This window comes from Mesoplodon mirus, assembly GCF_964341445.2.
Source record: "Mesoplodon mirus genome assembly, chromosome: 8".
In the NCBI taxonomy this organism is placed as follows: Eukaryota; Metazoa; Chordata; class Mammalia; order Artiodactyla; family Ziphiidae; genus Mesoplodon; species Mesoplodon mirus.
The window spans coordinates 104840852-104865638 of NC_138984.1; the positions used below are offsets into that span (position 1 = coordinate 104840852).

The following is a 24787-nucleotide window of genomic DNA, read 5'->3' on the forward strand; positions in this document are numbered from 1 at the left end:
CCTCGTCAGACTTAAAAAGCAAGGAGGTGCTTTTATCAGGTTTCACACTCTATGGAAGATCCCTGTTTGTTTGTGGCTCCCCACCAGAGACGAGCTTCTGGGCAGCAGGGACTGTGTTTTCTTTTGGAGTCTCATAACCCAGAGCTGTCCCTGCTGGAGGCTCTGCATCCCACCGCCCCTCCCCAACATGAAACAAAACAAAACTCAGCTGAGAAGTGCTCTTGGGACTTGAAGAAGGTGCCATTTTCTCAACCGCGGTGGTTTCCCCAGCAGTCTTCCAGGAGCTCTTAGTGACCTCCCGAGAGTTGATTCTGGCGACTTGGAGTCCCGTCTTCCTGTGGCTTTCTCTCCTGTGTCCTTTAGCGAGGGCAAGTACAAGTCGTGGTGGGCATTTGACCCGGCCTGGACCATAGGTTTTATGGATCAGGCGGACCGTAGGCTCCAATTAGACCCTGGGCCGTGCAGTTGGCTAAGAATAGTGGGTGTAGTATGGGGCTAGGACTGCTGCACTGCTCTTTTCTGTCACCTCTTTTTCCCTCTTGCATCGGGTAGTCAAAGTTTTATTTGTGTGTTAGAGCTAATTCTCTGTATTTTACAGCTCTATTTTTTTTCCCTTTCAGAGCTGAATTTCTTATTACATATGTTATAGTCCATAAATTTTGATCTCTCATCTCTTTGAACTTACTTCTCAACCTTCAGACTAGAAGAGACCATTTTATATGACTTCAAAGCTTTCCCTTGTAGCATTTATCATAGCTTAATTTATCTTGTGATGATTTGATTCGTGTCATAATGATTAATGTCATAATTTCCTTGACTGTGTCTTTTCTTTTTTTAAGTAATTTTACCTGTAACACCTTGGAATATAATGGGTCAGTAAAATTTGTCTCATAAACGAACCATCCCCTAACCTTTTCTGCCTGTGGTATTCGATGAGAATTTTTGAGCGTCGAATGAGAAGAATATAAGGGAAAGCCAGGTTGTGTAATGCCTTGCGTTGCAGAGACCGGGCTGTCAGGGCTTCGGGGCTGGCCTTGGCCTGTGTCCCGCTCTCAGTAGCATCACTCATCTTGCACTGGAGGCAGGAGTTTGCACCTTCTGGTGTTGGGGGGGGTTTTGATGTGTCTGTCTCCTGTAGTTCATAACATGAAGCTGCCCCGTAGGTCGTGACCCTTGGTTTATTATCTCGATGCCCCTGAAATGCTATTGCTTGAATGATATCAGCTTGGGAGCCTTTGACCTTGCACATCCCCCCACCTCCTCTAGTGGGAGGAATGAATGTTTACACCGAGTTGTCAACACGTGGTTGTGGACTCGACCGGTTGCCTGACTCTGAGCCTCCTTCAGTCTGTGAGACTGCTACCTGGCAGTGATGTGGACCTTCCCTCCCCACGAGACTGTGTGTAAAGCTGGAGACCAAGGAATCGTTCACTGGTTTTCTCTTACTTTCTCCCTTTTACTTTGTGGTCACCGAGGTTTAGAATCTGAAACATTTCTGTGCTTTTACCTGTAAGTATTTAGCTCCAAAGCTTCCCTTTTTGTTGTTAGTCTATGATGCGGCCAAAGTACATAGGGTTTCACAGGACAGAGCTGTCCACTATTGTGTGTGTGTGTGTGTGTGTGTGTGTGTGTTTTGTTTTGTTTTAATTACAAAGGATTCCCTCATTTAAAAAACTGAGATATTAAAGATTCATGCAACTGAAATAATACAACAGGATTCCTTGTACAGTGCCTAATTTCTCACAAATAGTTACCTTTTGCCAAAGAGTGGTACAATACCATAATTGGGCTTGGCATTAATAACACCCCAACAGTCCTACGCAGGTTTATCTAATTTTATTTGTATTCATTTATGTGTGTCCATTGCTTTGGAACCGAAAAGTTTCCTAATCTGACATTTCAAATTTACGGTGATCAAGTAGGGTCATTAGGGATAATATCACACATAATATGAAGGAATTAACTTACATATTAAGAAATACGGTATCTTTCCTTTTTTTTTAATAAACTTATTTATTTTATTTATTTACTTTTGGCTGTGTTGGGTCTTCGTTGCTGCGCGCAGGCTTTCTCTAGTTGTGGCGAGCAGGGGCTACTCTTCAATGCGGTGCATGGGCTTCTCATTGCGGTGGCTTCTCTTGTTGCGGAGCACGGGTTCTAGAGCGCAGGCTCAGTAGCTGTGGCTTGTGGGCTTCGTTGCTCCGTGGTATGTGGGATCTTCCCGGACCGGGGCTCGAACCTGTGTCCCCTGCATTGGCAGGCGGATTCTCAACCACTGCGCCACCAGGGAAGCCCTGTATCTTTCCTTTTAATTCTAGTGAAAGTAGTAGTACAGACCATGATAATTTGGGGGCAAATAGTGCAGTAACATTACCTCACAGATGTTTTAAAGAATTGAGAACTAATTTATTGCATATGCATTCTTGACCTGTCAAGGACACTTTACAAATGGCTTAACTTATCCTTAGAAACGGTTTGATAACCATATCCCACTGCCACTTTGTTTACATTGGTCTTTTGCTTAGAAAACCGTGGTTTCTCGAGCACTGCAGGGTAATTCAGTCCAGCTCTGGGTTAGTGGAACCTGAATTAGATTTAATATCTTTGGTTTTCCCTTTTCCTTTTTTAATTGATCAGAAGAAATTGGTGGATGAGCCTCAGAAGGTGGCTTGCTTTCCTCCCTTGTTCCTGGTTGGGTTTGAGGCATGGCCGACACTGTCATAGGGGTTAATTTTTAACTCTTCATGTCTCAAATACCACACTCCCCAAACATGCATAATCCAACTGTCCATACGTTTTAGTAGCTTTTTTTTCCTGAAATAATTCTTTTTGTATTTCCCCCATATTTAAGAATATGAAAAATGATACAAATGAACTTATTTGCAAAACAAAAATAGGGACATAGAAGGCAAACTTATGGTTACCAAAGGGGAACGGGGTGGGGAGGGATGAATCAGGAGTTTGGGATTAATACACACACTGCTGTATATAAAATAGATAATCAACAAGGACCTGCAGTGTGGCACAGGGAACTATACTCAATGTTTTGTAATAACCCATAATTGAAAAGAATCTGAAAAAGAATACATGCATATATATGTATAACTGAATCACTTTGCTGTATATGTGAAACTAACACAACATTTAAATCAACTATACGTCAATAAAAAATAAAAATAGAGACTTCCCTGGTGGCGCAGTGGTTGCGAGTCTGCCTGCCAATGCAGGGGACACAGGTTCGATTCCTGGTCTGGGAGGATCCCTCGTTCCGCGGAGCAGCTAGGCCTGTGCGCCCCAACTGCTGAAGCCTGCGCACCTGGGGCCTGTGCTCTGCAACAGGAGAAGCCACCACAATGAGAAGCCCGCGCACCGCAGCAGAGACCCAATGCAGCCAAAAATGAATAAATAAATAAATTTATTAAAAATAATAAAGAAAAAGAAAAAGAATATGCACCTATTTGAAAAGAGTGGGAAAGCACAAGGAAAATGGCACCAGTTCCTTCATCTGAAGTATCTTCCAAACTTTGGGCTTTCCTTTCATTCCAGCCTCCCTCTGACCTAGGACCCAGACACCGCTTTTTTCTTCCCCGGCCTGTCGCAGTAGCTCTCTGACGGGTCTCCTGCTCCAGGCCAAGTAAGCTTGCTAAAACTCAGGCTGTTGCGTCCACCCCTGCTGGGAGTTCTTGGCTTCTCTGCTGCTTGCAGAAGAAAGCCTGGACAGCTGACCGTGGTTTTCAAAGCCCTCTAACATTTTTCTCCCACCATGTTGCCTGTACGCCTCAGCTACACTGCAGTGTCCCCACCTTGACCCGCAGTGGTATCCTTCCCCGCCCCTCCTCTTTCCTCTGTCTGGATGGCCTCTTCCTGGCCTTGTCAAACTCCTTTACATGGTTGAAGGCTCAGCTTAAATGCTGTGGTGTCTGTAGAGCCGGTGCTGATTTCTCCCAGTTGAGGTGACTTTGTTCAATGGTTGGTGCCCACGGTGCGTAGACCCCAATTTATTTTTGCCAGACCAGGCTTTGCCTGGAACTGTGGCCATCTGCATGCTTGTTTCAGCTATATTATCAATGTTTTGCAGCCGAGGGCCACATTTCATTTATCTTTGTGTCTCTGAACCCCTCGCTTGCCCAGGAGGACCCTGCACATAGTAATCGCTTATTAAATTTAATTATATTCAACTGCTTGCCTGTATTCCAGATGGCTTTTTCTTTTTCTCTGTATTTTTGTTTAATCTGCTTCGTCATTTAAAAAAAATCACTCAGACAGCGTCCTCTCTTGTGGTCGTATCCTAATACAGTATAGTTTTATGAGAAGGACTAGCTGTGGGACAGATTTGTAGAAATGGTCCCTGCAAGGCAGGAGGATTCTAATGCGCCTCCAGATCCCATGGGTGGCATTTGTTTCTCACAAGGGTGAAGTAAAGTGGGAGCAGCCAGTGGGAGGGGACACCTGGGAACCAGCCAGTAATAGCCCTTGTTTCCTTCCAGTCTATAAATCTGGAAGATGAGTTTGGGTTGGATGAATTCCTTGGCATCCATCCTAACCTTTGTTAGTAATTTAAGAACTTGATTTTCTATTGTAATTCATTGCCAGAAAAGTCCAACTAGAAAAATCATGAGTGTTCCAGAAGATCACACGGAAGGAAATGTAGAAACGTGAAGTGTAGTTTTGACGCTGTGAAAGAAATATTGATGCCTTCACACCCCACCCCCTTTTGCAGGGGAAGACAGGCTTCCTGACTGTCCTCCGCACTGCGTCCGCTCTGTGCTGGAGGAGGCCCTGCAGGCAGGGAGCCCGTGGGTCGTTAGGATCATTAGATTCTGTCTGCAGCTGTTAGAAAACGAGCAGTCCGGCATATGGGCCTCTACCACGTTGCTCAAACGCTCAGCGTGAATAAGTGTGGCCACAGAGTATTTTTCATTTAGAGAAGGAAAACCTCTCCCAGCCAAGAGGAGGAGATTGCCCTCAGCTTTAAGAAACAGTAAACCGCCTTCATCTGCCTGCTGCCATGGTTGTAGCTGCCAGCAGTGAAAAGGGGGGACGCTTTACTCTGTTAACGAGATGGTGTCAACTGTCCATTTCCTGTCTTGAGAGACAGAGAAGGCAAGGACGGACTCATGCGCTAGAGGCTTCTTGGGGACTAGCCCTTGCCTTGTTAGTGATATTTAGATACTTGGATACCGTTTTTTTTTTTCCTTTTGCTGTGCAAACTGAAACTAAAACAGCAACTTTGAGATATTCACGTTTATCTCCATTTTACAGTGGAGGAAACTGAGGCATACAGAGGAAGTAATTTGCCCAGAGTTACATAGCCAGTGAGTAGAACAGTCTAGATCCAAAGTCTGCATTCTTAACCCCTGTGCAATACTGTGATATCAGTTTAAAAACAAGATTGGCCATGGTTCCTGGAACCAACCTTTCTTTTTCTTTCTTTCCTGGAACGAACCAAACTTTTTTAATTTTTTAAATTCATTTTATTTTATATTTATCAACTATACTGTTGATTTGCAGTGTTGTTTTCGTTTCTGCTGGCCAGCAAAGTGATTCCGTTATACACATAAATACATTCTTTTTCATATTCTTTCCATGATGGTTTATCCCAGGATATTGAATGGAGTTCCCTGTGCTCCACAGTGGGACCTTGTTGTGAACCCATCCTGTATATAACAGTGTGCACCAGCTCACCCCGCACTCCCAGCCCATCCTCCCCCCACCCCCAACCCCGGAACCAGCCTCTTAGAATCCTGTCTTAGAGGATATATGATACCAACTCAGTACACTAAAAGGCTGCTACTTATCACCTGTGTCCCTCCAAACTCTGCCACGTCCCAAACTAAAGCTTGCGGAGAGAGTTTATGTCCCCCAGTGCGTTAGCAGCAAGTGAAGGCAGTTACAGAAGGCTTCCTGTGATGCGATGCTGGGCCTTGTCTGGTCCTGGAAAGGAACTCTGGAGTGCAGCTCAGCACAGTGACTGTGTCTGTAATGGTGACCCTGAGACATCAAGAAAGGCTCAGTTCCAAGAACATTCTCTGTAGTAGACATGTCCACTACATTTTAGGAGATTTCCATGAACTGAATAGGAAGTCCAGACATTTGGGAACAGTCCTCAGTTATCTTAGAGAAACCTCTCTCCGGGTAGACTAACCCGTTCTTTCAGCTGTGGGCCTGTGACTTGCTTAGTGCTGGGGCGTCTTTGCCAAAGCTGCTATGCTTGTTAAAGAAATGTTTCTTGCATTTGTCCTTCCACCTGTCTAGAATGCAGCTTGTTCCTTACCTGACATCAAAGGCACTTTGAGTTTTCTGAGGGTCATTAACAAAATCTGATTAGACTGGCCCAGTGTGAGGGCCACGAGGCTCTTAAGTCTGTGTGCCTTGGTCACGACTGCCCCCCAGGGGTCCACAAGGGAGGGAGCCCGGGGCTTCCTGACCCCGCTGGGCTGAGACAGCTGCTTAACCCTTCCGGCTGGGCTTCACGAGCCCACTCTCCTGTACCCGTTCGTCCATGAACCTGAGAGCCTGTTCCACATCATGAAGTTTCTCTGGGCAAGTGTGCGGACCCTTCTGTTCTGTACTGGCCCTTTCTCCCTCTTGGCTTTCAGTGAACATTTCATAGTAAGAAAAGGAAGGCCTTAATCTTCCTCTCTTTTTTGTTTCACTGATGTAAAAGCGTGCAACTCTTAGAAGTTCATTAGTCCATCGAAACTTTTCCAGTCTACCAATCCCATCTAAGGAAGACTAAGGTAGGGACATAAAGAAAGAGACATTGTAGTGTCTTAGCCAAGATAGATCATTGAACCCTTGGTGTTATGTGGGCTCTGTAGGTATTTCTTTTCTTTCTTCATACCTCTTTATAATCTAGATTTCTCTTTGGGTTCCTTGGCTTAATCATAGCATGATGAGAGGATAATTGGGTTACAGATTTATTTGCCCATTTCACAAATTTGTTTTGAGAACAGCAGATGTGCCGGTTGTTGAGGAGAGAAAATTATACTCTGGCTTCTGAACAAGCGATTATAGCAGCGTTGATGTGGTTGCATCTGCAGACCTTGTGTTTGACGGGACAGCTGACCAGTTAGGAGAGGTGCCCACAGACAGCCCCAAGCTTCCCTTCTGTGGGAGGAGGCTGCGAAAGCCCCCTGCCGTGGTGGCCTGGGAGCTGGTTCTCAGCAGATGGGCAGGATTTGGGCAGGTGTGGCTGGAGCAGGCTGGGGAGATTCTGCCTGGACGGGGCTGGTCTGTGAGGCCATGGGTGCTGCCCGCGCAGTCACGTGGAGCTCCGAGAGGCCTCGCTGGGCTCACCCGGAGAGCGGGGCACTCACACAGGGCCTGGCCCACGGCCGCACTCGAGTATTTGTTAGTTAGCGTGAAGGAGGCGGGTGGTGATGGCCGAAGCTGACGCTCACTGGCCAGTGCTCCGTGCCAGGCTTGTGCTGAGCTCTTGTAGGCAAGTCATTTCCCTCCATCACATGGCCACCTTGTTAGTCACTGTTGTAATTCCCCTTCAGTGGGTGAAGGAACGTGGCACAGCCGGCCTCGGAAACCCGACTGCTGGGCTCAGAACCCACACTCTTCACTGGAACGGTGCTTCCTAGAAGGACAGGCTGGGGCTAGACCCGAGGGCGAGAAAGCCACACCCAGGCGCTTAAGCTGGGTTTCCAGCAGCCTGTGAGGAAGCAGTGAAGGGTTTAGAGCAGGCTTCTGGGGTGTTCTGAGCTGCACCTTGGAACGTTAAAACATTATGGTGGTGTCTGAGCTGACCTGGGAACGACTAGCTCAGAGAGGTGAGCAGTCATGAGTCTGGGAGTGGATGGATTACTGGCCTGCTGGGGGAAGTTGGGTAATAATTTGAGCCCTTGGCCTTGGAATGTAGATATTATCACCAAACTTCATAGTGGCATCTGAGAGTGATTTAAACTTGAGCTTGTGCTTTGCACACAACAGGTCCTTAAGATAATAAATTGATTTCATTTTCTCTACAGTGCCTACTGGTTTGGAACTTTGACTCTCCCTGAGCTAAGGATGTCCTGTGTGCAGACATCTGAGGCATTATGCCTGTGAACGACATCTTTTTAGTTCTCTCCCATAGCTCCCCTTGAAATCAGAGCCTTTCAGAGAAAGAGAGAGGCCCGGGTCATTTCCATTTAGTGTTTATATTTGATAGACTAGTACCTGTAACCCAGAGTGTAGTGCAGTAAAGAACACGTTACAACACACTGTGACTGTTGCTCATAAAGTACTTCCGGGATTTATGAGAATGAGAATTCAGGTTATATCCCTAGCTAGCATGTGATCTGATAATAGGGCCCAAGAACTGCGTGGCCCTCTGAGGTTGGGCCAAAGACAACCCTCATTTCCTCCCCATTTCTCTTCTTGTCCCCGTCCCTCCGCCGCCTTCACTGTGGGAGGACCTTGAAACAATTGCTTCCCAGGCACCTGAGTCGTTGATGGGCCGGTTTCATCAGAATTGTTTGGTAGCTTGGATTAAACCAGTGAAATCTGAGAAGGGTGCTGGAGATCCATTAATAGGACGCACAGCTGTCAATCTCAGAGAAGCCAAGGTCGGGGAGCCGGTGCTAATAACTCTTCCCGCAAGCTTCCCTTCCCAGAAACACCCCTGCAGGCCATCTTCTCTTGTGCTTTCTGGGAGTTTTCTCCTCAGATAAGAAAGGGACCAGGGTGGGAGAGTTCGGGGTTAGCAGACGCAAACTATTCTGTAGAGAATGGATGAACAACAAGGTCCTACTGTAGAGCACAGGAAACTGTAACTATATTCAATATCCTGTAATAAACCATAATGGAAAACAACATGAACAATAATATATATGTATAACTGAGTCACTTTGCTGTACAGCGGAAACTAACAGAACATTGTAAATCAACTATACTTCAACTTAAAAAAAAAGAAAAGAAAGAAACGGACCCCAGGGCTCTTGTTTAGTGCCTTCCCTGTGGGTGACTTGCGGCAGGCTTTCCCAAAAGGGAAAGCAAGGACGTAGAACAAGTTTTAGAATCTCCCCCCTTCTCTCTGTGTATCGGGACTCTCAGCACTGCTGTAAATATCCAGACCGGGCCAGGCCTCCCGGCCACGACCCATGAGCTGTGTGGGGCGTCACTCAGCGGGGGGCCGGCCGCGGGGGGTGGCCCTGCAGGGAGACGGCTCTGGGGCCCTCGGCCAGCCCGGCCCAGCCAGGACAGGGGGGACATGGAAGGTCAAGGGGAGCTCGGGGGGGGGGCAGGCGGCTTGAGGGCAGGGCGTCAGTTGGCTGTGGACGTGGAGAAGCTCATTTCAAAGATCATTTAGAGGTTTTTTAACTTTAATTTTAAAAAGTGCGCCTCTTTCTGCAGGCGTGCACCTGCGCCTCCGGCTGTGCCGGTGCCCCTGGAGGCTGCCACAAGGTGGCTCTGGTAGCAGCTAAACACAGAGCGCTATCGGCACCTGTAGACGACTGGAGAAGGCGGTCACACCAGTTGCTAGCAGTCGCTGAGAGCCGCGTGGTTTGGGGCCTCGGGAGCAGAACAGGGCATCGCCCCGGCCTTGAGGGCCGCCTGCCTCAGGAGGCCATCTGTCCTTTGCATGTGAGCCCATCCCCGTTTATGCCTGTTGTCCTGGTATCACTGATAACAGCACCCCATTGACACCCACAGTGCCCCCAGCGTGGAGGAGAAATTATTTGCTTGCCTTACTCACAGTCTGGTGGCGAGAGGCTAATATGTAAACATTTATCTCGTTACTGCTCATCTCACAATGAGCCTAGTCTGGCCGGTCGGTAGACCCCCTCCCCTGCCCGCCCCTGGCGCCCCCCTCATCTACCTGCTTTCTGTTCCCCTCCCACAGCCCCGAACCCTCCCTGCCTCATAGCTGCCCACACAGGGCCCAGAACTTGCTCAGCGTCCAGGACGACGAGTACCCATCCCCACTGGAGCCCCTTCGGAGCAGACTGGGGGGTGCGGCCTCCCCTCGTTTCTTCTCCTGGAATTGTCTTTGGGGAGAATTTTCATTTACCGATAGCCACTTGAGTGCCCCGTAGTCCCCCAGTTCTCTAGGGTGTTTTGCAAAGAGCCTTCTGTGCTTCGATGCTGTCTTTTTTTTTTTTTTTTTTTTTTGCGGTACGCGGGCCTCTCACTGTTGTGGCCTCTCCCGTTGCGGAGCACAGGCTCCGGACGCGCAGGCTCAGCGGCCATGGCTCACGGGCCCAGCCGCTCCGCGGCATGGGGGATCTTCCCGGACCGGGGCACGAACCCATGTCCCCCGCATCGGCAGGCGGACTCTCAACCTCTGCGCCACCCGGGAAGCCCTCGACGCTGTCATTTTGATGGGCTGCCGGGAGGAGAGGTGGATACGCATGCGTGCTCGGGGTCCGGCCTTCAGCTCGGCACGCTGCTGGGCCCCGTTTGCTACTTGCCTCCACTCCTGGGAAGGAGACACGGTGCCATAGGAGGGGCTGGGCTGTGGAGCCCCCCGAGACCTGAGCGTCAGGACAGGCGGTAAGGCTGCCCTGAGATGGGGAAGCTGAGCACAGGATGGCGTCCGAGGCCCCTTCTGCCTGCATCCTTCAATAATTGCTCCGCAGTGATTTTGAGTTAGGGAGACTCCCTGATTGTAGAAGCCACACCACTTCAGGATCATGATAGGCGATGGTCTCTGGTGGTGGGCTAGAGAGAGGAACTGACAACGTCTTAGAACAGAATGGGAATCCTAAAGGAGCCTTTGTGGAAGAATGGATACATGCTGGCTTCTCTCTTTCTTTTGTTTTTCATCATTGCCTTTGAGCAGAGAGTGAATTCCTCATTTGAAATAATTCCATTGTGAGCTTTTCATTTTCATCCCTCGCCCTTTTTGATTTGTTTATCTTCCCCCAGGTGTGGTCCTGCCTACTTTGGAAATTTGGAATCACAATTAGATATGAGTAGGAGGTGGTACAGAAGAAGCTGGCTTCCCCAGAGCTGAGAATTCATCGCCAGTTCCCAGGGCCTTTTGTTTTCTAATAGGCTGGAAGTTAGAAGAAATTAGGGTAGCAAGTTTTTTTTTTTTTTTGATTTCTCTGTCCTGCCTTTAAGGTTTCTACACTAGAACAAGTTGGCTTATTTTTCATAAATGAATTCATTAAGTGTGCAGGCGTGTATATTTTTTTACTTTTCGGCAAGGCCGCCGTGCCTTCTGTTTGAAAACGTGAATGAACTTGCCGAGCGGAAGAGGCGGGGCTTGACCCACGGGGGCGGCTTCTGCTGGTTCTTCCCGCCTGCTCTCTCTCTACGCTGTGACTTGCCCTCTGATAACATAACCTGGCTCTTACCTGCCTCTTTCTTCCAAGGTGACGTACGCATTTCCAGCAAATCATCAGACCGTCGTCTTACAGCAGAGGAAGGAACCTGACACCGGGGAGGGACTAGTAACTCCCCTTCCAGGTTCTGAAAGCGCAAAGTTAAACAAAGGCAGGAAGGATTCCCCGTACCCGGCCGAGTCACTGAGAGCCAACGCGTAAAAACAAAACCCAAACAGCAGTGAAACCCCAGAGGACAAAGCCCAGCTTAAGCGAAGCTAGCCTGTTGTGTTTCTGCACTCGTGTTTGATCCCTTAGTAAATAATTGAAGAATTTGGGACAGTTCCAAAACGGAAACGTTTCCCAGTCAAATCCATCTGAGAGTGTCTGGGGGAGCTGTTCAGTATTCCACCCAGTTGAGTTTTCGTGGAGGGAAAAAAAGGACTCAGTGTTGTAGCAACTCTATCATGTTCTAGCCCGACTCTGGCTTTGGAGTTTTTGTTCTTTGCTGGGTGACCAGATAAATTAGTGAAAGGCAGAATATAGGAGAAGGAGGAGGGGTGTAGTGGGGGAGAACCAAATGTACTGATGCCTGGTTCAGGGTCGTGTGCTAAGTATCAGTACGTTCTCTGAGTCAGCTCCTCCAGTCCTGGGAAGGGCGCACGTCTCCCGCAAATGTTCATCAGCGCAGGAGGACAGGTGGTTACAGTCAGGCCAGGTCCCTGGGCTGTGTCCAGTCCTGGACTTTGCTCTAAGGAGACAGAGGAGGCCACCAGCTTGTCAGGCTCTTGCACTAGAGTCCGTAGAAAAGCAATCTATTTTATGGGGCTTCCCTGGTGGCGCAGTGGTTAAGACTCCGCCTGCCAAAGCGGGGGACACGGGTTCGAGCCCTGGTCCGGGAAGATTCCACATGCTGCGGAGCAGCTAAGCCCATGAGCCACAACTACTGAAGCCCGCGTGTGTAGAGCCCGTGCTCTGCAACAAGAGAAGCCACTGCAACGAGAAGCGCGCGCCCTGCAATGAAGAGTAGCCCCTACTTGCTGCAACTAGAGAAAGCCTGCGTGCAGCAACAAAGACCCAACGCAGCCAAATAAATAAATAAATTTATTTTAAAAATATCTATTTTATATTGCAACCCATAGGAACACCTTAGGATTCAGAGGACAGATGCTCCACCCTGAGGGAAACCCCAGGACACAAGAATGCCTTGTCTCACGTGAGGCCCTAACAGAAATGAAACCTTCCCTCATGAAAACCACTTCCCCTCTGCTTTTAGCATACCTGTGCCAGCAGACAGGTAGTTACCCCGACCCTCGTGGGTAGATGTGCCAGTCATGGGAAGAAACGGGTGATTTTCCACAAGAGAGAACAGTGAACATACTAATTATAGCTTTAGAAAACCCTTTAGATACCAGCATTATCCTTTATTTAGGAAGCCTGGACTTGCCCTTATGTCATCTTCAAGTGCTTGTCTTATTGTTTTGTCTCTGAGTTTTCCTTTGACGCTGATGGTACGAGACCGGTGCCCCTCAGGATTCCCTTTTAAGTCACTGCAGTATTTAGGGTGGGGGAGGAGGGCCTTAGGATGGGGTGTGTAGCCAGGGATTCTTCCTCCCAGAGCCTTAGTCACGAGTCTCACTCCTAGCTCGGGAGAGATGGATCTCAAAGATCAAAGACATAGGCACCTGTAAAGTTTTCCTTTTTTTTTTTTTTTTTAAGTTGATTTACAATGTTGTGTTAATTTCTGCTGTACAGCAAAGTGATTCAGTTATACATATATATACATTCTTTTTCATATTCTTTCCCATTATGGTTTATCACAGGATATTTTTTTTTTTTTTTTTTTTTTTTTTTTTTTTTGCGGTGTGCGGGCCTCTCACTGTTGTGGCCTCTCCCGTTGCGGAGCACAGGCTCCGGACGCGCAGGCCCAGCGGCCATGGCTCACGGGCCCAGCCGCTCCGCGGCATATGGGATCCTCCCAGACCGGGGCACGAACCCGTATCCCCTGCATCGGCAGGCGGACTCTCAACCACTGCGCCACCAGGGAGGCCCTATCACAGGATATTTATCATAGTTCCCTGTGCTGTAGGACCTTGTTGTTTATCCATTTAAAAAAAAATAAATTCATTTATTTATTTATTTTTGGCTGCGTTGGGTCTTCGTTGCTGCGTGGGGCTTTCTCTAGTTGCGGCGAGCGGGGGCTACTCTTTGTTGCCGTGCGCAGGCTTCTCATGCAGTGGCTTCTCTTGTTGTGGAGCACGGGCTGTAGGAGTGCGGGCTCAGTAGTTGTGACTCGTGAGCTCCAGAGTGCAGGCTCAGTAGTTGTGACACACGGGCTTAGTTGCTCCGCGGCATGTGGGATCTTCCCGGACCAGGGCTCGAACCCATGTCCCCTGCATTGGCAGGCGGATTCTTAACCACTGCGCCACCAGGGAAGTCCCTGCTGTTGGTTTCTAATTGGATACTTTTGATTTGTTGAAAGATGTTTCCTTCAGTTCTTTAGTTGCTAATAGATCATAATCATAATCAAAAGCAGAAATGGGAGTTAAAGCTTTTCTTTATTTTTCTTCGTTTCCGCGAGGTGTTTTTATTCTGGTGCTGGGTGGGCCTTGTTATCTCATTTTTCTTCCTGGGATTCTCCCTCTTCTCGGTGCCCTTTCCTACCTACACCATTATTGTTCATAATTTCCCTTCTCCCATTCCCCAGAACAATCCAGGGCAGCCTAATCCATTTATTTTACACATATTTGGGGTGTTTATGATAAGGAAGTCTCTTAAATTTTGTGATGGACACTGAGAGTATTCCAGTTGTGTTAAGATTTCTGGGGGTTGGTTGCAAGTGGCCATCAGCATACCCTTGCACCTGACACCCGCCCAGTAAAAAGAACTGTCAAAACTGGTCTAAGACACTGACTGCAGTTAATTCCCCGGGTTTCTGTCTGCCACGTCACACTCGGGCAGGCCTTGGATCATCAGGCTTTGGACACCACATTTTAGCACCTCTCCCAGCATCCTCTAGCTCCTCCTCTGCTGTCCTTTGTGGTGTGACCTGAAACGCCTGTCAATGATAGACACATTCCCTTAACTTCTGAATCTCCTCCTTCAGTCTATAAAATAGGCTCACGTGTCTACCATTCGAAGAAGAAACAACCACCCCCTTTACTTGACCAGCAGAGTCTTCAGGCTCCCATACTGAGCTCTGCCTGCACTTGGACTTTCCCACATTCGGTCTTGACCCGACATCCCCGTCACTCGTCGTTCCACGTGTCCAACCTCTCCTCCCATGAACTTGCGGATGGACTAAGGAATTGCCAAAGCCAGAGTTCTCTCCACCCTGATCTTACGTGACTTCTTACCTGATCAGGCCCTACTGGTGACGCTGTCTTCTTCACCGGCTTTTGATGCCACCTGAGTTAGCTGTTCTTCCAGCAGCTCTTTTTCATCTACTCCGTGGATACCACCTCCTCCAGCCCTTGCAGACGTGGGTGTTCACCAGACGCCAGCCTCAGTCTTCCCTGCGCATTCTCACTGACGACTCTCATTCCTGTACGTGTTCCCAGACCCACCCCTGCACCCTACACTCCCCTCCTGGGCTTCAGATAGCAGACACGTGCCTGCAGGATATTTCCGTGTTGATGTCCCATCAGGCCCGGAGCTCAGCGTGTCAGAAACAGTTCAGCTCCTTCTGCCGTCACACAGACCTGCCCCCAGTCCCCCCGCCTCATCTCGGGGTACGACACAGCCATCGGCTTTGTTGGGCAGCCCAGAAACCTGCAGTCTCTGCCCTTGCTGCACCCAGAGTCCTCCCTGCCTCCAATTCATGCTCCCCATCTTTGCAAAACTGAGCTTTCAAAACTGCAAATATACCATTTCACACTCCCTATCCTTATCCCTGCGCTCCTTCCATCCCATCCCCTTTTTTCTTCCAAACTTTCAAATCTTTCAGTGGTTCCCCAACACCTCAGGATGAAATTTCTAAGTTCTTAGGATGCTCTGAACTTTGTTTCCTTCCAGACTCTATAAAGTTTTTGGATTTCTCTCTTATTAGGGGGATTGGACGAGTTTCCTTAACTTTGCATGTGATCCTTGCCCAGTTTTGTAGAGTTTTGCGAGCTTTTAGAATGAATTGGGAATCTTCTACCTCTCAGCTCTAGAATGTGTGTGGGTGGAGATATCACTTCTAACAGGGTTGAAAGGAAAAATGGTTTCTTCTGCTTTGACGGTGGTGGGTACAGCCATGGCACCGATAGAGACGATGCTATTTTGGACCCGGCGCTGTAGTGAGGAAACAGTTGCAGGGGGGAAATTAAACACTGCATGTGGTGTAAACCATGTTACAGCTCACATACCTACAGGCCTTCTATTGTTGATTTGTCCCTTGTTTTGCCCTGCACGTACTCTTAAAATTAAAAAAAAATTGTGTTAAAATATACATAACATAAAACTTACCATTTTAACTGCTTTTAAGTGTACAACTTAGCAGCTTTAAGTATATTCAGTGTTGTTCAACCATCACCACTCTCCATCTCCAGAACTTTTTCATCATCCCAAACTGCATCCATTAAACGGTAACTTCTCATTTCCCCCTCCCACCAGCCGCTGGTAGCCACTACTTACTTTCTGTTTTTCTTTAGTTGAAGTATTGTTGTTGATTTACAATATTAGTTTTAGGTGTACAGCATACACTGTTCTAGTTTCTGTCTCTAAGAATCTGCCGTTTCTTGGCACGTCCTATATCTGGAGTCATACAGTATGTGTCCTTTTGTGTCTGGTTTATTTCACTTGCCTTAACGTTTGCAAATACTCTCGAACTTGATTTTTACCTAGGAACGAATGGGAGGACAGGGCCACGTTTACTGTGTGTGGTTCACTGTGGCACGTCGTTGAAATTGATTGCTTCAGCAATTCTCCCAGTCACCTGCAGAAGGGGGTATTAGGTATCCCATTTTACACATGCATACATGGACTTTGAGACGTTAACATTCTTGAGGGCCTATGGCTGGTGGTGCCATGTTTCGAACCCAGTTTTGTCTGACTCCAAAGCCTACTTATTTTATTCTGTGTCTGCTGCTTCGATCTCCACCCCGACCCCACCCCATACTGGGTTTCTGATGATTGAGCGTTCTGCTGGGCTTGTCCTGAACTGTGTGGCTTGCACATCTTACCGGCTGTGGTTCACACCTTGCCTATCTCCATCACAGTGACCTGAATGCTTTCTCCTTGAGTTCAGACAGGATGGCCATCGGCTACTGTGGGTAGTAGTTTTGCTGACTGGTGCAGTTCAGTGAATTGATTTTTCCATAAAATGTTCTTAAGATACCTAGCCTTGTGGAAGCTTTGATTCACAAGATCATTCTTATGAAGCATCCTGAGCAGAGTGTGATGGAATTTGGCTAGCTCTGAAATACTTCGTAATTTGGAGTCTGAGGGACTTGGGAATATGTCGTTTTAACTGTCACTTTTCCCTTGATTGCAGTAAGAGGCTTCCTAAAAAGTGGGACCTGGAGGGTTCCTTTCTGTTCTATTGTGCCCTCATTTCCCATCAGGGTGAGGTAAAATTCCTCACAGTTGAGGCCACCTTCACTTTTTAGACGAGTGGGCTTCATAGTGGGCACAGGGTGGGCCCTGGCACTGCAGTATTTTCCAAGTGAGAAATAAATTAATGGGATTCATTCATTTATTCAACAAATAAGGTTCTGGACTATAGCAATGAGTAACTAGATACAAATTCCTTTCTTCATGGAGCTTACTTCCCACTTGGGGGAAAGAACCCATAAGCAAGTCAACTGAGTGAGTTTTTATAGACTACTGGGAAGTGAGAAGTGCTTTGGAGAAAAGTAAAGCCGTGTGGGCCGAGGGCGTGCAGCCACGCCCATGATATTCAGTAGGGTGTTCGGAGCGGGCCTGGCTGAGAACATGGCACTGGGACAGAGACTGGGTGGGATGCTGGGACGGGCTGGGTGGCAGCCTTGGGGAAGGGCATTCCAGGCAGAGAGAGTGTCTGGCACGGGGAGGGAGCAGCCGGGAGACCAGTGAGGGGAGGGGGCGGCCTTCGGGGAGACCAGTTCTTACACAACATGGGGCCATTGGCGTGTTTTCAACAGAGGACATGGTATGACTTAACTTTCAGACGGACATTCTGGTCGCGTGGTGAGAATAGACGGAAGGGAGCCCAGGGTGGAAGGAAGGATCCAAACAGGGTAAAGTGACGGTGCTTTGCTGTTGGCCGCTGTGTTTGGGGTTGTTGACTGGAGCGCGAAGCTCGTACCATGCACATTATCCCTGTCTTACGCAGGCACCCCCAACCACTTCCTCCAAATTTGCCGGCATCATGGTCGATGCTGACGATTCAGAAATGATGGAGATACGGAACCTGCCTTTAGGGAGCGCTCAAGCTAGGCTTTAGGCACTAGAGAAACAGATGGTTTAACAAACCGGAGGTCACAGCCGCTACAAGAGCAGTGTGCGGTGGGTGTGCGGGACGTACCGCCTTCCGTCCCGGGCTAGTGGGTATAGGCGGGAGGCGCCGGAGCGCGTGATGCTTGAAGTGAGCCTTGAGAGGCACGAGAGTGACACAGAGAGAAAGCACAGTGCTCCAGGCAGGGACCCGTGTCAGTGAGAGCTGGCACGTTCGGGAAAGCTGTGGGTGATGACTGGCCCGCAGAGCGAGTTGAGGTGTGTGGACCGTGGGCTCTGCAGAGCATTCTCCGCAGCACCGGTGGGCCTCTAGGCCCACGCAGGCTGCACTGCTCCCCATCACAGCTCAGCTCCCGACCCAGCTGTTGGCCTTGCTTCCTTCTGCCGCAGGCACCATTTCAGGATCATTTCCGGATTGATAGATAACAAATACCTACCTTTGGCAGGTGTAATGAATTCTTCTTCCACAGTCCAGTCACCAGAAAGATCAGAATAGAGTTCTTTTAAAACAAGTAACTGATTTTTTTTTCTTACAGCTTTAGTGAGGTATAACTTACCTGTTAATCGTACAGTTCAGTTATTTTTTAGTAAATGTACGGAGCTGTACAGCCATCACCGCAATCCACTGTTAGAGCGTTTGCCATCACTCTGAAAGATCCCTTGCCTCCGTCTGCAGGCATTCCCCACCCCCACCTGCAGTTGTAGGCGACCGTTTCTCTACTTCCTGTCTCTGTAGATTTGCCTCTTCTGAGCATTTCGTATAAATGGGATCATACAATAGGTAGCCTTTTACATCTGAATTCTTTATCCTGTATTCAAGGTTCGTGAATATTATAGCGTGCATCAGAACTAGTTTGTTCCTCTTTACTGTTGAATGGTATGTGATCGTGTAGATGTACCACATTTTGTTTCTCTAGTCATCAGTTGATGGGTATTTGGATTATTAGCACTTATTGGCTCTTAAGAGTGATGCCCACTTTTTGGCCAGAAGGGCATCCAGTAGGCGAGGGTTCTCTGGGGAAGGTGCACACGGGAACGATTCCGGTTTGGGGAGTGTCCTTACAAACTTAGTGTTCTTGCCTTGCCCTTTTGGAAGACTGCTGGAGTAATGCATGTTACTGGAGCCACGTAGTAGCTGAGTGGCCTTGCCCAGTTGCCTGTTTCCCTAGCGGGGAGGTGGGGATGCTTATAGGTGCGGTGCTTGGTACAGGGTATCGTGAGGATTCAATGAGATAATACGGAGAATGTGTGCAAGGGAACGGTTAATTTTCCCCATGAGCCCCCCAGCCGCCAGCACCCACCCGTGTGCTGCCCCTGGGGAAGTGCTTGGGGATGAGAGGGGCTGTGTTGGGACCGCCCCGCTTCGAGTGGTCTGTGGTCTTGTTGGAGAGAGGTGTGGAGTGCCCGTGAGGTAGAGGGCCGGGGTGGAGCCCAGAGGCTGGAAGAGCTCCCGGGAGGGGAGCGGGGTGGGGGCTCTTAGGAGACCCCATAGGCCTGGCTGGCTGGCTGGAGGAGAGGAGTGGGGAGGTCAGCTTCGAAGCATATTGGGAGAATTTTAAAAGCCCACGTGGAAGACTTGGGTCCTTGTGTAATCCCGTGGGCAACCATGAATGCTTTGGTGCCTGATCTCACGTTTATGAGATGTGTCTGCAGGAGGAAGGTTGCAGATTCAGGGGCCTTTGGCCGGATTCCACCCACGAAATGTGTTTTTGGGCTCCCCAGTCCTTTACATTCATTCAGAAAGTTGCCCGTGTTTAAAATCTGGCCATCTGGCCACGCTGGCTTCAGTTCCCACCTGGTGTCACGTGAGCAGGGCTTCCCGAGGAGCCCGGGTTTCCGTGGTTAGGTGCCTCCTCATCTCTCTCTGCTTGAGTTGCAGCCGTGGGTCTAGAGCTGCGCAGGATGGCACGGTGGCCTTGAGACCCGTGCGGCTGTTGGAAAATTACATTAAGGAGCTCGATGGCTTAAGCAAACTTTAAGATTCTGTTTCCCATTCACACGAGCCGCATTTCCCTTGCTCAGTAGCCATATGTGGTTAGTGGCTGCTGATTTGGACAGCACCAACGTGGGACATTCCTGTCACTGCTGAGCATTGTATGGGGCTGGTCCAGGTCTTTGAACAAAGGTTACTGACTGCCTCGCACCATGTTCAACCCCGGCCTCCTGGGCTCGCCGGGCCTGTTGCTGCTCCTGTGTGAAATGAAGTGGTTTGAGGACGGATGGTCCTTTCTAATGTCAGACCCTGGTGTATGGGCAAGAACAGGTAACAAGCCTATCACTGCGTGAGTCCCATTAATCTCACACTAAGTGCTTATATTTTTACAGCCTTTTGTGGCTCAAAAAGTGTCTCCGGCGGCCATTCCAGAAGAGGGATTTAAAAAGTCAGCGGCCCAGAGGCATCTGGCTGGCACGAGTGTCCCAGGAGTCGCTGGGTGAAGCTGTGAAGGACAGCATGCTTGGGGGAATAGTTCTGCCGTCTCGCATGAACGCACAGGGTCACCAACTTTGTCACACTCTTCTTGGGCATCTGTGTTGTGCTTTTATTCTTGGGATTGAAAGTGAGTGCATTGTAAGAGTACTAATTGATTTCCTCCTTACTTAATAAGGTTGCAGTGTAGAGTCTTAAAATGACAAAAAAATGTATAGAGTCAGCAGCCTGTGGCCCCATAGGGCACCTAGCGCTTTATGGTCAAAATAATGCCAGTCAGGTGTACAGTGTGTGTTCTTTTTCAGAACTTGTCCTGAGGAGATAAGCGTACATGTGCGGAGGTGTGTACCCATCACAGCGCTGATTAAGATAATGACTGTGGGTAGGGGCTTGGCGGCTCGGTTCAGTGATTATGGTGCCTGCACACAATGGGGTATCATCCAGCCACTGAAAATGGGGTGGAGATCTGTATGTATAGATCTGGGGCGATTTCCATGGCATACGAACCGTTTCTGTAGAGCTCACATCACACACACGTGCACATGTGTACATGCAAGATGTCTTGAGGGACAGTCATCAGAATGTTGACGGTTGGGTGATGAGATTTCAGGCGCCGTCACTTTCATCTTTGGGGGGTTGTACCCCCTCGGACTGCTCCTCTCTTTGCTCAGTAGGCTGTGCTTTTTTCTTTTTTAATTTTTGAAAGTGCTGCTCTCATAAAGAAGGGAACAAACACTTACTGAGTGCCTACTGTATGCCAGCCATTTTGTTAAAACTCTTAACCCTCCTGTGTACTCTTTGAGGGAAAGGTGTTGTTATTCTGACTTTACTGATGAAGCACGTGAATCCTGGAGACGTAGCAGCTCAGCTGGGCAGTAGACGCGGCAGAGCTGGGATTCAAGCCTGGATCTGTACTCACAGCACCCTTGGACTTTTCCTGTTTTGGGCATTATCAGAGCATCAGAGACGTTTGGAACGAGACCGACTTTATCTGGTAGTGGCAGAGAAGAAATGTGACCTGCCCAAGGTCTTCAGCTAGCTAGAGAGAGGTGAGGAGGGCTAGAAGGTGGGGTTTTGTGATACTGTGATTTTGCTGTGCTGAGAATAGCCTTGATCAAGTCAGGAGGCTCCCCCTACCCCTACCCCCCTCCAGTTCCATCACTCTCCAAACTTTATGACCTTGGTTAAGTCTCTCTACCTCTTTTTTGAATTTTCCTCGCTTGCAAAATAAGGGTAGTATGTTCTACATCTCAGGTTATTGTGAGATTATTCAGATTCATCCAGAAGTGCCTTAAAAACAATAAAATACGATATGAATGCAAAATATTAGTTTTATTGCAGCCAGTCTGGTCTTCCGAGGCCCAAGAAGTGACCTGTTTCTCCAACCTAGCTTGTCCCTTGTGGACACTTTTTGGGGAAAAGGATTTAGAATTTCTTTGTTTTTTTTTTTTTAATTTAAAAATTTTTTTTTATTTTTTGTGGTACGCGGGCCTCTCACTGTTGTGGCCTCTCCCGTTGCAGAGCACAGGCTCCGGACACGCAGGCTTAGCGGCCATGGCTCACGGGCCCAGCCGCTCCGCGGCACGTGGGATCTTCCCAGACGGGGGCACGAACCTGTGTCCCCTGCATCGGCAGGCGGACTCTCAACCACTGCACCACCAGGGAAGCCCTAGAATTTCTTTCTTTGATCATTGAGCAGATGTTATACCTTGGAGAGAGAACTGTGGTTGGTTCCATTCTGGTGCTTTCACTTGTAGTTTAGAAAGTAAGTAAGGCAGAGATGAGGTCCAAGCCACTTGTCACAGACTTATATATAGGTCGAGTGGTCCAGGGTCACTCCCACTTTTCTAGTTTTTAAAACCTTTAAAAAAATTGTGAGCTGTATTTAGAAAGTGCATAAAATGCAGATGCACAGTTTAATGAGTTGTAAAGCTAACAGCTCTTTAATTGCTACTCGGGACAAGAACTGGAACATTGCCAGCACTCCCCAAAGTTACCACTCTCTTGACTTGTATGGTATCACTCTCTTGCTTTTCTTTTTTAGTTTTATCATCTAAATATGCACCTTAAAATTCTAGTTTATGTTTGCTTGTTGTTGGACTTATACACAGGCCTTTTCACTCATTATTATAGATTTATCTCTGCTGTTGAGTGTAGCTTTGATTCATTTATTTTGATTGATTATTGTGTTCCCTGGCATGAAAACCACAACTTTCACCTTCTACAGTAGATGGACATATGGATTTCTAGTTTTTAGCTATTACGAATGGGGCTGCTCTGAGCATTTTTGTGCATTTCTCCTGTTGTACACACGCATGCATTTCTGTTGGGCGTATTCCTAGCAGTGGAATAGCTGTATCTCCAAATTTGGGAGATGTGCCAAGATGTTTTCTGAAGTGTTGGTTGTACCAGTTTACATTCTACCAGCCCAAGCTTCCATGGTAACACGTTCTTGTCAACACTTGGTCTTGTTGGTCTTTAATTTTAGCCATTCAGGGAGTATGCAGTAGTGTGTCATTGTATTTTAGTTTATGTTTCTCTGATGAGTAATGGAGGTTGAACAACTTTTCATGTACTTAGGAACATTGATATCTTTTGTGAAGGGCCTGTTCAAATATTTTGCCCATTTTTCTACTGGGCTGCTTGTTGATCGGGCTTGTAGGTGATCTGTATATTTTCTAGAATCAAGCCTGTTGTTGCTTATTTGTTTTATAAATATCTCTTTCCAGTGTGACTTGCCTTTTAACTTTCTTAGGATGTTTCGGTATACCACAGTTCTTAATTTTAATTTGGTCCAGTGCATCACTCTTTCTTTTAATGGTTTATGTTTACTGTATCCTGATACTTTCCCCTATCCTGGGATCATGCAGCTGTTTTCCTATGTCATTTGCTAAAAGCTTTATTGTTTTGTTTTCCACACTTATATCTATACCAGGAGTTCATCTTTACATATGGGGTGAGAGAGGAGTTAGTTTCTTTTTTATTCTAGATAGATACTCAGTGGGCCCAGGGTTCTCACTCCTCTGTAGTGCACACTTTGTCATAAAGAAGGTGCCCATATATGCATGAGTCAGTTTCTTTATTCTGTTCTGTTGCTATATTTGTCTTTTCTTTTTTTTTTCATTTGAAAATAATAATTTATTGCTTTTCCTTCAAAGCTTTGTGAATTTACAAAAAAAGTTTATAGGTTGCTCAGTTCAGACTGAGAATGCAAGAGTTGAGAACCTGGACCACAGTGGCCACTGGGTGTTCGCCTGCAGATAGGCACTGACGTCTGAAGCAAGCTCCCCCAGATTTGTTTTATTGCCTTCAGAGATGCTGCATTCCTCACACACCATCTCACACAACACACTTGGGTCATTAGTCAAGTCACTGGATTGGTGCAGAGGTTTTTTTGGTTTGGGGGTTGTGGGGTTTTTTTCTTTATTTGCCCTCCTGCTAGAAAATGAAATTTTCAGTTCATTTCTGAAAAATAAATTGGTCAATAAATTCATTTTGTTCTGCTTCTACTTTACACAGAGCTTCATATTCAACCCGATATCTTTCAAGCTGCATTTTCTTTTCAGCTGTTAGTGCCTGGAGTTGCTGCTGTTGGGCTTCTCTCTGTTTTGCTGTAGATTTGAGCAAGTTCCGAGCACCAATGGCCTAGAAAAACACGATACTTCATCTTCTCATTTTCTGCTTCTTTTGCAAGTTGGTCAACAAGCTCAATTAAACCACCAACTATTTTCTGAAAGTGGCCAATTTTGTCCACAAAGTCCTTGCACTCTTCCTTTAGCTCTGTGGTCTGCTGGGTAACCTCGGGGTCCAACACCCGCAGCTTATTCAACTCATCAAAGTGCAGCCCTGCTTCACCCAGGATGTCCTTGGCCATGGCTGTTTACTCCACAGCGGCGGCAGCGGCTGCGACCCAGGCTGACGTCGGCAGGCAGCTTCTCTCTCCGGTCAGTGGCAGCCGGCGCCCTGCCAGCCAGCCTCAGCAGCGGCCACGGCTACAGGCCCTGTTCACGCCTAACATCACTTCCCGACACCGTAAGCCCGTACACCCGCAGAGCCTGCTGGGAAACAGATATTTGTCTTGTCTTGAGCCATTCTTGCTGTTTTATAATAAATCTTGATATCCCATGGGAGCGAGTTTCACCAGCTTGTGAAACTCCACATAGATTTTGGAATCAACTTGTGAACTTCCTAAAGAAAAATTATAGTTGGGATTTTGAGTGGAATTTTATGTGTAGATCAATTTGGGGAAAATGGAAATTTTGCAGTACTGAGTATTTCAGTCTGTAGCTCTCTATTTTGGTCATCTTTAATTTTTCTTTCTTTTTTTTTATCATTCCATAGCTTTTGGGGTGGAGATTTATTTTGGCTAGATTTATTCCTAGGTGTTAATTTTTATGCAATTAAAAATGAAAACTTAAGATTTCCTTTTTTGGCTTGTTGTTGGTATAGAAATGTAATTGTTTTTTGCGGGGGTGGTACATTGACTTTGTATTAATCAGTCTTGCTAAACTCACTTATTTTATAATATACCTGTAGATCTTCTGGATTTTCTACTTACAATTTCCATTAGTAATGACAGTTTAGCTTCTTCTCTGTGAGTTTTATACCTTTAATTTTTTTCTTGCCATAAAGTTAGCTAGGACCAGTGTTGAAAAGAAATTGCAGAATGGATGTTTTTGTC

The 24787-nt window shown here is 47.5% G+C and overlaps 2 protein-coding genes across 5 annotated transcripts in view; one reads left to right on the forward strand and one right to left on the reverse strand.

Annotated features, from left to right (window-relative positions):
• The window catches only part of CLASP1 (cytoplasmic linker associated protein 1), a 268685-nt gene that overhangs the window by 59685 nt on the left and 184213 nt on the right, over positions 1–24787 (forward strand). The gene's annotated exons all lie outside the window — the stretch shown is intronic.
• On the reverse strand, positions 23073–24161 carry LOC309809567 (intraflagellar transport protein 20 homolog). Its single transcript, XM_082630795.1, has one exon. The coding sequence runs from the start codon at positions 23978–23980 to the stop codon at positions 23669–23671; it is 312 nt and encodes a 103-aa protein (XP_082486921.1). The 5' UTR covers positions 23981–24161; the 3' UTR covers positions 23073–23668.

What these genes read in the sequence shown, in the direction of transcription:
- LOC309809567 (XM_082630795.1), bottom strand. Translation starts at nt 23,980, where the DNA reads ATGGCCAAGGACATCCTGGGTGAAGCAGGGCTGCACTTTGATGAGTTG.